This window comes from Pogoniulus pusillus, chromosome 25, assembly GCF_015220805.1.
Source record: "Pogoniulus pusillus isolate bPogPus1 chromosome 25, bPogPus1.pri, whole genome shotgun sequence".
NCBI lineage: Eukaryota > Metazoa > Chordata > Aves > Piciformes > Lybiidae > Pogoniulus > Pogoniulus pusillus.
In genome coordinates, this window is record NC_087288.1 from 2,902,152 (window position 1) to 2,917,770 (window position 15,619).

At 50.1% G+C, this 15,619-nt stretch overlaps 1 protein-coding gene across 1 annotated transcript in view; it reads left to right on the forward strand.

Annotated features, from left to right (window-relative positions):
• The first annotated feature begins 456 nt into the window (after positions 1 to 456).
• The window catches only part of KCNQ5 (potassium voltage-gated channel subfamily Q member 5), a 259,047-nt gene continuing 243,884 nt past the window's right edge, over positions 457 to 15,619 (forward strand). The window contains exon 1 of the mRNA XM_064164059.1: positions 457 to 884. Coding sequence (XP_064020129.1) covers positions 529 to 884 — 356 coding nt within the window. The 5' untranslated portion in view covers positions 457 to 528. The remainder of the gene's footprint in view (positions 885 to 15,619) is intronic.

Below are 15,619 nucleotides of genomic sequence, written 5' to 3' on the forward strand. Positions count from 1 at the left end.
CGCGGAGATTCCCGGCAGCGCGGCCCCTTGCCTTGCCCCCCCAGCCCCCGCCGGCTTGCCTTCCTCGCCGTCCTCGCCGTCCTCGCCGACAGGGAGCAAAAGCAACAGCTTGCACGGCCCGGCAGCAAGGCAGCGGGCGGCGAAAGGCACTACCGAGCCGCGGCCCGGAGCCGCTCTTCCCCGCGGCCTCTCCGCCGGAGCCGCACCTCCCTCCGCCCCGTCCCGGGCCGCGGAGCCACGCCGGGCGGCGCGGCGGGGGCTGGTGGCGGGGCTCCGCCGCCCGGGAGAAGAGTGCGCCCGGGGGGGGCGCCCGCTCCCTGGCTGGGGCGCCCGCGAAGCTGCCGCAGCCCGGCCCCGCCGCGCCGGCCGCCCAAAGTGGCCCGTGCCCCCGCGCCCCGCGGGCACCGCCCGGAGACCCTCGGCCCCCGGTGCCTCCTGCGGCCCGCTGCCGCGGGCTGTCTGGCCGCCGCCGCCCGCGCCCTGCTCCGCCGAGGCCCCGGCACTCGCCCCGGCTCCCGGGGTGATGCCATGCCCCGCAACCACGGCGGCGGGGAGGAGGGCGGCTCCGCGGGGCTCTGGATGAAGAGCGGAGCGGCGGCGGGCATGAAGGATGTGGAGTCGGGCCGGGGCAGGGCGCTGGCGAGCTCCGGTGCCCGCGGCGACGGCCTGCTGCTCCTGGGCACCGGCGGCACGGCCGCCCCCGCCGGGCTGCGGGAGGGCCGCCGCGGGAAGCACGGCGCCCGTATGAGCCTGCTGGGGAAGCCACTGTCGTACAGCAGCGGGCCGAGCTGCCGCAGGAACGCCAAGTACCGCCGGCTGCAGAACTACCTGTACAACGTGCTGGAGCGGCCCCGCGGCTGGGCCTTCGTCTACCACGCCTTCGTGTGAGTACAGACTCGCTCCCCGCTCTTCCCGCCCCATACCCCCGGCCCGCCGCCGGTGCCATACGGCACTCCGCGGTGCGGACCTTCCATGCCAACGCTGCGCTCCCCGAGCATCGCTCTGCGCTCAGCGGTCGGTCCCCACGGGAGCGCAAAGTCCCCGCCGAGTTGCGCTAAAAGTGGCCGGGAGTCATCGGCGAGGAGGGCAGCCACCTGCGGCGCGGAATATCCGCGCAACCTTCGGTGGGAGGTGACTGGGAGGGAGGCTCGGTGCACCGGACAGACAGACCCGGAGGGGCGCACGGCACAGCACCGGGGGAGCACATGATTGCTTGTCTCCGGGGCACTTGAGGCCGCCAGTTTGCGCGGAAGGGTCAGCGACCGCCCCCGCGAGGGTTACCGGCCGCTGCCGGGATCGTGGCGGGGCGCGGTGGATACGAGGCGGGAATGGCAGCCGATGCGTTTTGCTTAGGTGGACAGAGAACGCAGCCCGCTTTGAAAAGCGAGCCGCAGTTCTGCCTCCTGCGCCAGACGTTTCTCCCCTTGGGGAGTCGCGGATATCGCGACCCAGGTGCGCCCACCTGCCGCTCGCAGCGCCGGGGGCTGCCCCGAGGAAGGGCGCAGTGGGCAGCCTGTTCCCTGTGCCAGCGCGCTCCGCCGGCTCTGCGCTTTTGCGCTTAGCAAGTGCCTCCTCCCGTCCCCCTCCGTCCAAGGAAGCCAGCGACTAAGGGACAGCCCCGTGGCATCGCACGGTGCAGAGCGGCACTGTCAGAGCGCTGCACACTTTGCGCTGCGTAATTTACCGAGAGGGTCTGGCCTGGGGAAGCTGTGTGGGGAGCAGCTGAAGCTTCGCAATGCTTCAGGTGTCCGCGAAGTCTGTGGTGTTCATTACCAATCACCTGGTTTTGCGAGTTTTAGTAACATGGGGGAGAAGGCCCTGCTGAAAAGTCTTCGGGATGGCTGAGCCAGATGCACAGCGCGGTGCTTGCGTCGGGTCACAGTCCTAGAGGGAGATGGGATAAATTAGAGAGGAGGGAGTATAGGCAGCGCTGTATCAGGGATAGAGGAGGTATTTCTGTGTTTGCCTTCAGAAAACAGAAGTAAGCCACACAAGATTTAACATACCTGCTGTAGGCAACTCTGTTTCCCTGATAGTTGCTGGAATCAGGCTAGCAGTTAACAGCAAAACAAAAAGCAACTGCTCCCTAAAAGGTGTTTGATACCATGCAGTGTACTCCAGGCAGCAGGGGAATCACCCTACTTTAGTAGAAGTTTTGCTAAGTGATAAAAGATCTTACCCAAAACGTGGCAGGCTGATTTAATAAGCTGTTTTGTGGACAGATTGATTTGGTAGATAATAACTGCCGTGGGTATCAAGCAGGAGAAACGTAATGGATGTATTTTATCCAGTGAAAGGATTTGTGTCTGCTTAGAAGACTTGTCCATCCTCTTCGTTTTATTAGGGAAATCAGCTACAGTAGTGAACTTTCTCCTTGGAGGGCATTTAGTCGGGATGGTTTTGCCGTTTGGGTTCTCACAGGTGTTGTCCTGATGGATGTAAATTAAGTGTTGCTAGAACCACCGAAGTACTCACCAGGAATTCAGCTTCCTGCAGCGCCTGGAGTCGCCAGGCGAAATTTGTGTTTGCGGACCCTTTTTCTTGGAGAGAAATCCTGTTGTTGGACCTTTCTCTTTGAGATCGTGATGGAAATCATGGAAAGGAGTTCAAGTTAGGAATGATGAGCTTAAACCTCGAGCCGGGGTGGGGTGGGGGGGGGGGAGTGGGATAAATGGGAGGTGGGGAGGGAGGGAAAGAAGCACATTTCCAAACAGAGCGAAGTCATGACACAGCAGCGCTGTAAACAAGGAAGATCGCCAGCTGCGTTTAGATAATTGCCTGCATAGGAAGAGTGCCAGTTTTAATTTTTAATTGCAAATGGCAATTTTGGCAGCTGCAAATGCCAGCGTTATAACTTTTATCTGAGCAGATCTGTGTGAAGGAGCTTGAAACGTTGCTGTGATACGAAAGGCAATCGAGCAGTAGTACTACCTTTAAGTCTCTGTCCCTGCCGCCGCCGCTTAAGGCGCTCTCTAAAGTTGCCTTGGTTTTCAAGGTGCCAGCCATCCTAGGAATTATTTTCAGGGATTTCTGTAATTCTAAGTTAATGACTACCAGATATTCAGGCAGTATTTTTGGTGGTTTATTTTTTTTTTCCAGCCCCCTGATCAAATACCAATTGCAGAATTGGACAAATGAACAAAGAAAAACCTGAACCATTTGAAAGGGGAAAGAAAAAAGTCTTGAGACAAGCAGCTTGGAGGTGACATGTACTCAGATGTGACTGAGTACATGGATGGAGTGCCTGCTGCTACCTCTGTTAAGCTGTTCCTGACTGCAGCAGAGCCTGTTAGAGCTCTCTGGACTATTTGTGTTGTAGGAATGGGCTATGTAGGGTGAGACCTATGGTGTGATCTCCTGAAACGAAGCTCACTCTGATATGCAGGTTGAAGTAATGCAAGGCTCTGTGTGTGTGTTTTCAGTGTTTCACTTTCAAATCATTGATCTAGACGTTTATTTAGGTTTAAATGTTTGGTTTTTTGGAATAAGAAGTGGGGAATGAAGCAGTAGTTCACAGGATCATGGGATATTATGGGTTGGAAGGGACCCAAGGGGATCATCCAGTCCAACCCCCCTGCCAGAGCAGGACCATACTATGTAACACAGATCACAGAGGAACACATCCAGACAGGCCTTGAAAGGCTCCAGAGAAGGAGACTCCACAACCTCTCTGCAGAGCCTATTCCAGTGCTCTGGGACCCTTACAGTCAACAAGTTCTCCCTTGTGTTGAGGTAGAATCTCTTTTGCTGCAACTTACACCCTATCCCAGGCAGCAAGTGAGCAGAGCCTGTCCCCCTGCTCCTGGCAGCCTTCAGATACTTAGAAACATTTATCTAATCCCCTCTCAGTCTTCTCCAGACTAAGCAGCCCCAGGTCCCTCAGCCTCTCCTCATCAGCCATGCCCTCCAGTCCCCTCATCATCCCTGTAGCCCTCTGCGGGACCCTCTCCAACAAATCCCTGTCCCTCTTCAACTGGGGAGCCCAAATCTGAACACAGTATTCAAGATGAGGTCTCAGCAGGGCAGAGTAGAGGGGGAGGAGAACCTCCCTTGATCTGCGGGACACACTCCTCCTAATACACCCCAGGATTCCATTGGCCCTCTTGGCCACCAGGGCACATTGCTGTGCCATGGGTAACTTGTTAGCCACCAGCACTCCCAGGTGCCTCTCCACAGCGCTGCTCTCCAGCAGATCACCTCTCAGCCTGTAGTTAGCAATAAGGAACTGTCCCAGGGGTGATATTTTCCTTTCTCATTTCCATAGGGAAATGACTCTGTAAAGATGATAGTTATGCACAGTTTGCTCTTCTTTTTCTGTTTGCCTTTTCAAAGAAGAGAGAAATAGGCCAACCACCTGAGGAATGAGTGTTGTGACCTACATTCAGGAGTCAATTGCTTAGTTTGTTTGTGAATATAAACTTGCCAAGTGCTGGGAAAAGCCAACAGCTTTGCAAACTTCTGCTACTAGAGAAAGGATTTATTCCTGACTCCAGTACAGTTGTGCTGGAGAGCAGAGCTGTCAGTTCCATGGGTTTAGGCTTCTTTTTTTGTGCACCTCAGTAGCTCTCTCTCTTTTCCCCTGCAACTCCCAGTTGGAAATCTGAAGATCTTTCCTGCAGGTTTCTGAAGAAAGTGCTTTTCAGAGACTAAAGTCTTCTGTTTTCAATCATTCAGGAGCACTGAAAAGATGAACACTTATTAAATCAGAAAAGAACATTGGTACCTTTTGTGAGCAATGAGTCAGTAACTTAAACTCCTGCTAGTAAAATATTTATGCCACACCACATCACCTACACATGGAGCGTGTGCATATTGAACACCTGCACAGCTACCTTCAAATGCTGGGATGTTGGAGCTTTTCAGAAGCATTGTCCTGGGATGTCACAGTGTTTCTCTCTGTCCTTGCTGCTGATGGTTATTTAGATTATTTTGGGTTGCTTGAGTTGCTTCTCCCTGTGATAGGGCAAGGAGCAATGGATGGAAGCTGCAGCACAGGAGGTTCCAGCTCAACACAAGGGAGAACTTGTTGACTGTAAGGGTCCCAGAGCACTGGCACAGGCTGCCCAGAGAGGCTGTGCAGTCTCCTTCTCTGGAGCCTTTCAAGACCTATCTGATGTGTTGCTGTGTGATCTGAGCTAGATTGTGTGGTTTCTGGAACAGGCTGCCCAGAGAGGTTGTGGAGTCTCCTTCTCTGGAGACTTTTAAGGTCTATCTGGATGTGTTCCTGTGTGACCTGCACTAGATTGTATGGTCCTGCTCTGGCAGGGGGATTGGACTCAATGATCTCTTTGGGTCCCTTCCAACCCCTGATATCCTGCCTGTGATAGAATTCTATAACTGTTGCCTTAGAATGATCAAAGGGGAACTCCAGATTTGCTGCAAATTTAACTGTGGGCTTTCTTCTTTAGTGGTTGTGAGGAGTTTGTATTATTTTTATTCTCAATTGACATGCTGGAAAAAAAAAGAGACAGCTTGAGATGCTCAGAAAAAAACTCTCATTGCTCTTTGATACTGTTTCTACTGCTAGGATATAATTAGTTGCATAAGTTTCCTAATTTAACATGTTGGATTCATTTCAGGAATAGTGAAGTTTCTGTTCCACACTTTCTTTTTAATGTACTCTTTCTGACTTCTTTGCAATGCATTCCGTGCAAAACTCTCTTGAGGATGTCCTTCTCTTTACAAAGCCACCACCTTTTGATCTGGAAGGTTCTGAATCACAAATTGTAGGGCTGGATCCGTGCACCAGGGCAGTATCACTTTGCATGACCTGTATTAATAGTTTTCCACAGAGCATCCTTTTTTGGTGGCTGCTATGGGCGATCAGATACGGTGCTAGATGACTATAAAGGCCTGCATGATGCTCTTGTGTCTTGTGTTGTTGATGGGAAAAGGCTGTAAAATTATTTCTGGGGAAAAAAAAAAAGAAACAACAGCAACAAAACCAACCCAAAAATTAATGAAGAACTCTAATGATGCCATCAAAAGATGCAACCAGATATTTTAGCTTTGCAGCTCTGCCGGAAAGGACATAGCTTACTAATGATCAGATGGCTTTTGAACAGCAGGGGCTTTGCATGTGAGCTAACAGCACTGTATCAGCCTGTACCACTTGGATAATTAGGCAGGTTCCACATTCTGATTAGAAAATCAATAATCTGCATCAGCCTTAATACTTGTTTTTGTTTTTCTCTTACTGTCAGATAGTAGGAGAAATTCTCTCACCTCTTTATTTTATCCATCGCAGGGCATCTAGTTCCAGGTGCTCTGTAGGTACATCTGTGGGTTTCAGTTAGGCTTTGCTTCAACACCTCCAGGGACAGAGACTCCACCACCTCCCTGGGCAGCCCATTCCAGTGCCAATCACTCTCTCTGATAACAACTTCCTCCCAACATCCAACCTAGACCTCCTCTGGCACAACTTGAGGCTGTGTCCCCTTGTTCTGTTGCTGCTCGCTTGACAGCAGAGCCCAACCCCACCTGGCTACAGCCTCCCTTCAGGTAGTTGTAGGCAGCAATGAGCTCTGTCCTGAGCCTCCTCTTCTGCAGGCTGCCCACCCCCAGCTCCCTCAGCCTCTCCTCACAGGGACAGGCCTCTCCCCAGCCTTGCTGCCCTTCTCTGGACACCCTCCAGCCCCTCAACATCTCTCTTGAATTGAGGAGCCCAGAACTGGACACAGCACTCAAGGTGTGGCCTGAGCAGTGCTGAGTACAGGGGCAGAATAACCTCCCTTGTCCTACTGGCCACACTGCTCCTGATTCAGCCCAGGATGCCATTGGCTCTCTTGGCAACCTGGGCACACTGCTGGCTCATCTTCAGCCTACTATGAGCTATTTTTCACCCTCCCCCCTCCCCCCCCAGCACTTTTAAAGTTTCTGTGGTGTTTCACTTTTTAAAGCAAAGACCATCATGATTATCTACAGTCTTGGTGCTTTTGCCATTCTCCAGATCCAACTATATTTTTAATAGCTCTTCATCCTGTTTCACTGTTGTTGTTTGTAGCTTAAATTCCCTGAACTGGATGAAATTCCAACCCAACTAATATTTATTTAAGATTTTCCTTTTGGCAGTGATTGCAAATAAATTCTAGCATTAAGCAAATGGAATAGCAGTATAGAAGTCAGGGATGGAAGGGACCACAGGGATCATCTAGTTCCAACCTCCCTGCCCTGGGCAGGGACACCTTACCCTAGATCAGGGTGGCCAGAGGCAGTAATCCTTCAGTCATTCACTGTGATTTCCCACTTACTGAGAATAAACATCATTAATATAGTTACTGATGCTCATAAAAATGCAGTGATGTCTTTTTTTGGTAGCTCTTTCAGTGGGAAGTAAATGCAGAGGGTTTGTAACTTTCTTCATCTTTTCATGGAGAATAAATATATAGAAGGAAAAAGAATTCAACCTTCTGCTCCTAGACATTGTCAACTCCTGACACAGCAAATAAAACTCACTGCTCTAAGGTAATTGTTTCTTAATAACTCAAAGGTATAACTTAATTGCCAAGTGCTTAACATTTTACATGGTGTATATTTCCATTACCATAAATGTCTGGTGATAATTAATGAAGCTTGCCACTGATTTTAATTGAAACAGAAGTGACTTAGCTGCACACTGAGATGGTGTAGTCGGCATGGAGAATATTAGCCAGTGAAAAAGGATCACAGAAACAGTCAGGTTGGGAAAGCCTCTCTGTATCACCAAGCCTAACTGTTATCCCTACTCTACAAAGTTCACCCTTAAACCATATCCTCAAGCACCACATCCAAACAACTTCTAAACATGTCCAGGATTGGTGACTCCACTACCTCCTGGGCAGCTCATTCCAATGCCAATCACTCTCTCTGCCAATAATTTCTTCCTAACATTCAGCCTAAACCTCCCCTGGCACAGCTTGAGACTGTGTCCCCTTCTTCTCTTGCTGCTTGGCTGAGAGAAGAGCCCAACCCCACCTGGCTACAGCCTCCCTTCAGGTAGCTGCAGACAGCAATGAGCTCTGCCCTGAGCCTCCTCTTTTGCAGGCTGCTCACCCCCAGCTCCCTCAGCCTCTCCTCACAGGGCTGTGCTCCAGGACCCTCCCCAGCCTTGCTGCCCTTCTCCAAACACCTTCCAGCATCTCAACATCTCTCTTGAATTGAGGAGCCCAGAACTGGACACAGCACTCCAGGTGTGGCCTGACCAGTGCCGAGTACAGGGGCAGAAAATGTCTTACTTTATCTCTAATGAGGCAGGTTTTTACTCTTACCCTAAATGTTGTTTTTCCCTCCCCTTTGCAAACCATGAACACATTCTTGGCTTTTTAAGGCAGTATTGTGTCAGGATTGACTTCTAAACGTGTGGTGCATAGACTGCACTGCCTTGGGGGAAACGATGTTTGTTTTCTCTGAGAGGGTTTGCTTTGGGGTTTTTGGTTGTTTTTTTGGGTGTTGGGTTTTTTTCCTGTTTTTTAAAGCTTGGTTTACAGATTTCCTGTGAGAGAACAGCTGTAGTTTACCCAAGGGACCACCAGCACAGGTCAGTTAACGTAGTAAACTCATCCTCGAGACGGTTTAGCGGTTGCAAGATAATTCCAAGCAATTGCTGCGTCCGTGTGCAAAGTAAACTTTCTTTAAAGATCTTAATTAAAAGTCTGAAGGCTGTCTTGAGGGTCAGCTGCACTTAATCAAGAGTTATTTTGCAGTTTGCTGCTCAGCATTAGATGAATCTGGCGAGAGCTGCTCCCATCGCAGCGTAATTGCGTTACAGGAAGCTCAGCAAACCGCTCATCACTTTGGGAGCTGAAGTGTGGGCTCAGGCAGCATCTTCCACTTGAAAGGCTGTGTGATTGCTTCTTAATATATACACTCTGGTCCAGTGATTCAGAGGTGGACACAATCTTCCTGCTAGACCTCTCTGGATTTCTCTATTTGGCCTTCAGCCAAGAAGCTCTTCAGACGTAAATATTGTCCGTGGCGGAGAGATGGACACAAATACCTACGTAAGAGTTTTAGCAAGGAGTGAATGATTTTCAAAGGCATGGCAGTACCTGCAGCTTCCTTCCATTATTCTGCTGTGCATTCAATGGGCAACTCACTTTTTTTTTCCCCCTCTCTTGACTTGTACAGAATGAGGGTTAACAAATGAATCGTGTTCTTAAACTGATTAGGAATAATGAAGAAAGGAAGTTCTGTACCAGCCCACTTCTTGATTTGAGCAATCCATTCCTGTTTGTCTTGGCTTCCTTCTAGCTTTGAGACTCTTTGCTTCCCCAAACTGAACATATGACTCCTTTCAAGATTTCTGTAGAGCTTTCATTGTTTTGTTGTAGTCATACCTGGTAGCCTGTGGCAGCAACAGGCTGGTGTCAGGAGTTAAATATGACCAAACCAAGAAAGTAAAAGCTCTCTGCTTTGAGAGGGGGAAAAAAACCTGCTACTGAACATGTTCAGATGCCTCCCTAGTTCACTAGTGTCATAGAACAGAGCATTTGTACACACCCTTTTGAGGTCATTCAGTCAGAAATAGCTTCTGACTTCTCCTAGGGCATTAGATTTAATTGCTTTAGCCTACACTCATCCATAACTATGGTATCTGAGAATTACCCATTTGAAGACAGAGCACAAATCTTCCTCTTCCAAGCTCTCGTGGCAGGAGTGCACTTAGAAGTTACTGCCGGGGCCTTTCTAAATAAGCAAGAGGATCCTGACATAATTGAGAGGCCCTTTTGTGGGAAAATGAAGATGAAATATTGTTTTGGCTGTGTTTCTGTGAGCAGTGGGGGTGGAGGGCCAGTGATCCTTGGCAATGAGTTTGGAAACGTGGGTTAGCCTCCCCAGGAGGCAAGCCTGTATCACTAACCATGTCTGTGCAGCGGTGGAACTGCCACGTCGTTGGGGAGTGATAGATGATCACAGAGTCACAGAATGTCAGGGGCTGGAAGGGACCTCCACAGCTCATCCAGTCCAACCGCCCTGCCAGAGCAGGATCATCTACAGCAGATCACACAGGAACACATCCCATTGGGTTTTGAGTATCTCCAGAGAGGGCTCAGTCGAAGCTGCATGGGGAGGCTGAGTGCACTCTGCACTGCATCCAGAACTGGTGAGCAGGTGATGACCTCTTCCCTTCAGGTGGCCCAACACCAGAAAAGAAGCATTTTCAGGTTGCCAGAAAATCTTTGCATCAGCTTGCAAACCTCTTTTATGTCCAAGAAAATTGTGCTGACTGAGGTTAGAAGTAGGCTCTGAAATGGTTAGGAGGAAAGCAGTCTCTGCTTCTGCTCTGAGCCCTGTGCAGCTAATGCTGCCCTGTGCACTCAGGGCTTCTTCTCACACCACATGCAGCAGATAAACCACTGCCACAGGAAGGAGCACAGCATTGCTCTTTGCTGCTGCCTGCAAGAGGCTGTGGATGGGGGGCAGGAAATGTAAAGCAGTGTGTGAGTGATCAGCTTGCAGCTGTGTGTGCAGTGGGGAGGAAAGCGGAGCCTGTGCTGCAGTTGCAAGGTTTTCCCTAGACTTCTCCCTCAGACCCTTCTGAAGAGCAGCTGAGGGGACAGAACGTAGAAGCACAGAGTCATTTAGGTTGGGAAAGGTCTTTAAGATCATCTCTCCCAACTGTAAATCTTACACTGCCAAGTCCACCACTCAGCCATGTCCCTAAGTGCCAGATACCTCCAGGGATGGTGACTCAACCACTTTCCTGGGCAGCCTTGGGCTTGTCAATCCTTTAGGAGAAGAATTTATCCTCATATCCAACCTAAGCCTCTCATGGTGCAACTTAAGGCAATTTCCTTTCATCCTGTCACTTGTTACTGGAGAAAAGGGATCAACATCCACCTTATTACAACCTCATTTCAACCTCCTTTCATCATACCCTTGACCCAGCCCACTTCTTTCTAGTATAAATGGTAATGAAATGATTTGGTTTTCTTCAAGGAGGTTCCTATACACTTCCTGTGCAACTGTAGTGAGCTGCACTAAGCATGCAGGCTCTCAAGTGATTTATTCTATTGCTAGCCACTTAATCTGTGGATGTCTCTCTCTCCTTAAGGTGTCCCAGCTGCATCTGGAGACTGAAGATGAAACAGGGTTTAGAATCGTAGAGTCAGGCAGGGTTGGAAAAGGCCACAAGGAGCAGCCAGTTCCAACTCTCCTGCCATGCCCAGGGACACCCTACCCTAGAGCAGGCTGCCCACAGCCTCAGCCAGCCTGGCCTCAAACACCTCCAGGCATGGGGCCTCCACCACCTCCCTAGGCAGCCCAGAGAGCAACCAGAGCGTGGGCTGTCGCAAGAGAAGTGTGGGCAGCAGGGCGAGGGAAGTGATCCTCCCTGTCTGCTCTGCACTGTGGAGACCCCATCTGGAGTACTGCATCCAGTTTTGGAGCCTCTGGTACAAGAGGGCTATGGATGTGCTGGAAGGTGTCCAGAGAAGGGCCATGAGGTTGATCAGAGGGCTGGAGCTGCTCTGCTGTGAAGAGAGACTGAGAGAGTTGGAGCTGTTCAGTCTGGAGAGGAGAAGGCTCTGTGGTGACCTTATTGTGACCTTCCAGTATCTTAAGGGGGCTACAAGAAGGCTGGGGAAGGGCTTTTTAGGCTGTCAGGTAGTGACAGGACTGGGGGGAATGGAGCAAAGCTGGAAATGGGTATATTCAGCCTGGATGTTAGGAAGAAGTTCTTCAGCATGAGGGTGGTGAGAGCCTGGAAGTGGATTTCCAGGGACGTGTTTGAGGCCCCATCTCTGGAGGTGTTTAAGGCCAGGCTGACTGAGGCTGTGAGCAGCCTGACCTGGTGTGAGGTGTCCCTGCCCATGGCAGGGGGATTTGAACTGGCTGCTCCTTGTGGTCCCTTCCAACCCTGGCTGATTCTATGAAAAGCCAGTAGTACTGAACAGCCTTTTGCTTGGTGAGAAACACAGTCCTCAAGGGCTTGTTCTGCAACAAGGAGTTCAGTCAGTCTTATTCCTGCCCAGGGAATTTTGCCTTGAAACCATAGCTGAGTTAATGATAGCCATAAAATATCAAAGACATCTAAAAATACATCCAGATTAGATTAAGTGTTGGGCATTGCTGCTGTTCATTAAGGGGAAAGCTGGGGATGGGGTAGCTGTGCCGGGCTGAAGCGCAGCATCACACCAGCCAGCCTCCCAGGAGAAGTATTCACTTGGAAACACCCCTGCTAGGATTTTCTCTCCAGTATGTTTGCATCTGCCTCTGTCTGCAAATGACCTCACCTCAGTAAAAGGTCATGGCCTGGAACACAAACCCTGTGAGGAGAGGCTGAGGGAGCTGAGGGTGTGCAGCCTGCAGAAGAGGAGGCTCAGGGCAGAGCTCATTGCTGTCTACAACTACCCGAAGGGAGGCTGTAGCCAGGTGGGGTTGGGCTCTGCTGCTGGGCAAGCAGCAACAGGACAAGGGGACACAGCCTCAAGTTGTGTCAGGGGAGGTCTAGGCTGGATGTCAGGAAGAAGTTGTTGGCAGAGAGAGTGATTGGCATTGGAATGGGCTGCCCAGGGAGGTGGTGGAGTCGCCGTCCCTGCAGGTGTTGAAGCCAAGCCTGGCTGGGGCACTTAGTGCCGTGGTCTGGTTGATTGGATAGAGCTGGGTGCTAGGTAGGACTGGATGAGCTTGGAGCTCTCTTCCAACCTGCTTGATTCTGTGATTATTTTCGGCTTGCCTTTATCACCAGCTTTAGAAGTTAAACATAAGCAATGCAATGGGTAGTGAATGAAAACTTGGATGTATGGTGAAGTTACTGTCCCTGGAGGTGTTCAGAAGGGGACTGAATGAGGCACTTAGTGCCATTGTCTAGTTGACTGGATAGGGCTGGGTGCTAGGTTGGACTGGATGAGTTTGGAGGTTTCTTCTAGCCTGGTTGATTCTATGATTCTGTGGCTGATGAGAGGCTGAGGGCCCTGGGGCTGTTTAGTCTGAAGAAGAGAATACTGAGAGGGGCTCTAATAAAAGTCTATAACTATCTGAGGGCTGGGGGTCAGGAGCGGGGGACAGGCTCTGCTCACTGCTTCCTGGGATAGGACAAGCATCAATGGATGGAAGCTGCAGCACAGGAGGTTCCAGCTCAACACAAGGGGCAACTTGTTGGCTGTAAGGGTCCCAGAGCACTGGCACAGGCTGCCCAGAGAGGCTGTGGAGTCTCCTTGTCTGGAGCCTTTCAAGGCCTCTCTGGATGAGTTCCTGTGTGCCCAGAGCTAGATTGTATGGTCCTGCTGTGGCAGGGGGGTTGGACTGGCTGATCTCTTTGGGTCCCTATCAACCCTTGACATCCTGTGAGCCTGTGATAGTGCAGTGACATTTCAGCTGCTATCTGCATTTGGAAGATAGAATTAACTGGCAGAGGGCTCAATATTTAAGAAATATGTTTTTTATGACACTTTGATTGTGGTTTTCAGGTTTATTAATCCCTGGCAAAGTGGTTTTGGGTTTTTTTTTCTGCCACAGGGCAAACCTCAGTGAAATAAGAGCGCAATGAAAGTGATCCTGCTTCAAAACCTGAAGGGTTATAAAGGTTTTGAAGGCATTTAGAGAAGAATCAGTCAAGAGATCAGGATTTTGGGAAGGGGAGAAGTATAGGGAGGCCCAGTTATCTTACATTTAACATTCTGCAGTGAACCACAGTCCAGTGTGTATCACAGAGTGTCACACAGGCTGTCTGCTGCATCCAGCATGTTGTGATGGCTCAGCAGTAAAATTCCATCTTTCAGGCTTGCCTTTAAGTGTGAGTTGTGCTGTAATGGATGTGTGATGCTGGCAGGTTGTGCTGGTATGAGTGTGGATCTGTTCTTTACAGTGAGGGTGGTGAGACGCTGGCACAGGTTGCCCAGGGAGGTTGTGGAGCACAGAAGCAACCAATGTGATCTTTGATCCCATTGGGTGCTTCTGTGCTCCACAACCTCCCTGGAGGTGTTCAAGGACAGGATGGATGAGTCCTTGAGCAACCTGTTCTAGTGGGAAGTGTCCCTGAGCTTTGAGTTCCCTTCCAACCTAAACCATTCTATGACACTTCACTGCTATTCTGCTTGAGTAAGAGCTTCTGGACTGAGCCTGGACTTAATGGCCAGCCAACAGCATTAGGTTTTGGCCTGGCATTGGTACCTGCTGAAGACATCTCAATCCAAAAATACTAGTGTGTGACTCAACAAAATACAAATCATGTTCCCTGCTTCTATTAACAGGGACAGAAATGTATGTCAGCACTTATATATGTGTATATATATATATAAACATCACCATGCTTGAATGCATCAGAGAGCTTTCCAACAGCCCAAAAGCTGCGTGACTTGAATGTCAGGATGGTGCTGAAACTTCAAAGCTGTGATAAAAGCTGTGCTCTTTTCACCCCTCAGCAATGTCCACAGGGTTCTCTTACAAGGGTGAGAGTTAGCATGCCCTTAAATTCCAATCATGGTCCTCTGAGGGAGGAGCTGAGTCAATCAGAGGGCAGGGAGGTAGGGAAAGGTCGTTAGTCCCTTAGGAAGACAACCAGGTACAACCAAAAGAATCAGAGAATTGTAGAATCATAGAATCAAGTAGGTTGGAAGAGAGCTCCAAGCTCATCCAGCCCAACCTAGCACCCAGCCCTGGCCAATCAACCAGACCATGGCACTAAGTGCCCCAGCCAGGCTTGGCTTCAACACCTCCAGGTGCAAGTTCATGATTAAATACTGAGTGTCTGTATAAGGACCTGATTAGATGATACTGACTCTGTGTCTGAGGTTATTTACAAGAACTTGAGAAGAGAACTGACTTCTTGCCTATGATCCTGACCAATGCCATGGTTGTTGCCATTCCATAATATTCAAAAAGCAAAGGTAGATCTCTTTGGCAAAGTGGAGGCTCAGGGCAGAGCTCATTGCTGTCTACAACTACCTGAAGGGAGGCTGTAGCCAGGTGGGGTTGGGCTCTGCTGCCAGGCAAGCAGCAACAGAACAATACAGCCTCAAGTTGTGCTGGGGGAGGTCTAGGCTGGATGTTAGGAGGAACTTCTTCCTAGATAGAGTGATTGGCATTGGAATGGGCTGCCCAGGGAGGTGGTGGAGTCTCTGTGGCTGGAGGTGTTGAAGCCAAGCCTGGCTGGGGCACTTAGTGCCATGGTCTGGTTGCTTGGCCAGGGCTGGGTGCTAGGTTGGGCCGGATGAGCCTGGAGGTCTCTTCCAACCTGGTTGCTTCTATGATTCTATGGAGTCTCCTTCTCTGGAGACTTTAAGACCCATCTGGATGCATTCCTGTGTGGACTACCCTCAAGGATCTTGCTTTGGCCAGGGAGGAGTTGGACTCAATTAGCTTCCAACCACTAACATTCCTTGATTCCATGATCCTAAAATCACAAGATGCTGTAGACAAGATTTTCAGTCCTTCAAGCACTCACAGTGAATAACAGAGACTGGAAGTGGCAAAATACCTTTTTTTTTTAGCTTGAAAAGTGGCCATTAAATAACTGCTGCAAAAGTAACCACAGAAGCTTGGAAAATGATATGGTGCAAAAAAAACAGATTTTGCTACAGGCAGTTTTCTTCCTTTCTGAAGAGGATTGTTCTCTTGCAGGCATGGAAATCTGGATGTGTTGGTTCCTCATGTAAAATCAATGGGAAATACTTCAGTTGTTCAGGGGAAAAAAACCTCT